The sequence below is a fragment of the Malaclemys terrapin genome, chromosome 1, assembly GCF_027887155.1.
Source record: "Malaclemys terrapin pileata isolate rMalTer1 chromosome 1, rMalTer1.hap1, whole genome shotgun sequence".
NCBI classification, from domain to species: domain Eukaryota; kingdom Metazoa; phylum Chordata; order Testudines; family Emydidae; genus Malaclemys; species Malaclemys terrapin.
The window spans coordinates 3,306,637-3,308,627 of NC_071505.1; the positions used below are offsets into that span (position 1 = coordinate 3,306,637).

A 1,991-nucleotide genomic window follows, 5' to 3' on the forward strand; every position below is an offset into this window, starting at 1 on the left:
TTAACATGGCCTACTGCTTCCACTGAGGTACCTATGGCAAGATACCCCGGAACCACTTAATCCCCCATAACCATAAAGGCCTGGGTAGCCGCAGTGTCCCCTATATCCCCATAATCCCCCATAACCGTAAAGGCCCGGGTAACCGCAGTGTCCCCCATTTCCCCATAATCCCCCATAACCATAAAGACCTGGGTAACCACAGTATCCCCCATTGCCCAAGAATCGCCCATAACCGTAACGGCCACCATAACCACCTAATCTCCCTAAACCATACAATCCTCCGTAATGGCCTCCATAGCCGTATAATCCCCCCAAACCATAGGAGCCTCCGAAACCGGCTCCGACCACAGGTGCTCCTACAGCTGCCACTTCGCTCTGTTGAGGGAAATTGCTGAGAATTGGTCCGGGGAGGGTCACAACAACCGGTGTGGGTCTGATCACCACTTCGGAGTCAGGGCACTGCCTAACGCACGGCTCGTTGAAGCTGCCAGTGACTGGACTGGGTCGGGCCACCCCGCATTCTGGATACCACAGGCTGGAGAAAGTCATCTTTCTGGGATGGAGGTAAACCTGAAACACACAACAGGGACTACAGATAAGACAAGGTACAAGGACTGGTGGAAGAAAGGCTTCAAAGCTCGGTTACAATTGTATTGAGGCCTGCATGGGGCCTGAAAGAGAGAGAAGAAGTGGACTTAGTCTCTTTTTGTGTGGTCATGTAGTTGTCACTATTTTCTCTTTCTACACCTCTTCTCCACTCGCAGTAAACTTCCCTCCCAACCGGCCCCTTGATCCCCTCTCAATGACTTTTTCTGAAAAACACCGACTAGAATAAGTGTAACTATTTCCACGATGGACACCTGGGATTCTGGGACCATTTTAGACATTTCTCAAAGAGAACATGGCTGGGATCATGGTAATCACTTCCTTTTGTTTGAGGATTTAACCTCTGTATGCAAACCAGTTGAGTCTGCTACCACACTGTGACTCTTTCATTTTCCAAAGCTTGGGAGTCACCGAAACTTGCTGATGAATAAACAGAAACTTTGCTTTTCTCCTAACAAATCACTAAAGCCAAACTCCTCAGCTGGGAAAAAATGGGTTCAGGTCCACTCACTTCCATGGAGCGACATGAAATTACACCATCGGAGGAGAAGCACCTTCAATGGGTATTTGTGCTCAGGAGAACATAGGAATTGCTTGACTGGAGCACAGCCCTTCTCAGCTTCATCCATTCTCATGTCTCCAATAGTGAGGAGTAACAGCTGCTTTAGAATAAAATAGATGAGCACTGAAGTGGCCCTTTGTGGACTAACCTGGGAAAGTTTCCTCCTAATCCAGCTAAGTGAGAGGTGGCTAAGGGACTATTTAAAGTTTAAATGCCCTAATTCTTTCTCTAGTTAATGGGAAATACGTTTCCCAATTCTATATGTTGTTCTTAAAATCCCTCCTTTAGCTTCAAATCATGAATCCGCCAGATCCTGTCACTTAATAATTACACACTGTAGATACAAATAAATAAATAAAATAAAAATATTTTTATAATTAATATTATCAATTGATATATATATATATAAGCATAACTAATTAATAAATAAGTAAAAATCACAGTGAGTACATACAAGATTCCACACTAAATGAAAAGAGGCCCGACTGTGAAATCTCTGGGGTTAGAAAGAGATTGAGTTGAATTGGACTTACCGAGTTCACTAAGGAGATGAAGTCCACAGAAGTGTTTAGAAGAGTGCAGAGTCGAGAGCACTTTTATACAGTTCGTAGGACAGCCTGGAGGATCTGCGATGCTGTTTGTGGAGGAGGTCCTAATTAGTTACCAAACAAACTTGATTGCCTTGCTAAATCCTTCTTTTGATGGAGCTGTTTTCCTCACTGTTGGTGATTACTGGGCTAATCTCAGCCTCAGAGGGTGTGACATGCACGTTGCACTCTTCAGGTGTCTTTCATCTTAAAATTGTACAGGCCAACTGCATTTC

The 1,991-nt window shown here is 44.6% G+C and overlaps 1 protein-coding gene across 1 annotated transcript; it reads right to left on the bottom strand.

Annotated features, from left to right (window-relative positions):
• Positions 1 to 1,775, bottom strand: LOC128830360 (claw keratin-like). The gene is made up of 2 exons (XM_054016180.1): positions 1,702 to 1,775; positions 1 to 570 (listed from the first exon to the last, which is right to left on the bottom strand). Exon 2 carries the CDS (start codon positions 547 to 549, stop codon positions 1 to 3), a length of 549 nt encoding a protein of 182 aa, XP_053872155.1. The 5' UTR covers positions 550 to 570; positions 1,702 to 1,775.
• Between the last annotated feature and the right edge of the window lie 216 nt (positions 1,776 to 1,991).

Bases quoted from the DNA above. Each gene is read 5' to 3' on its own strand.
- LOC128830360 (XM_054016180.1), bottom strand. From the start codon at position 549: ATGACTTTCTCCAGCCTGTGGTATCCAGAATGCGGGGTGGCCCGACCC.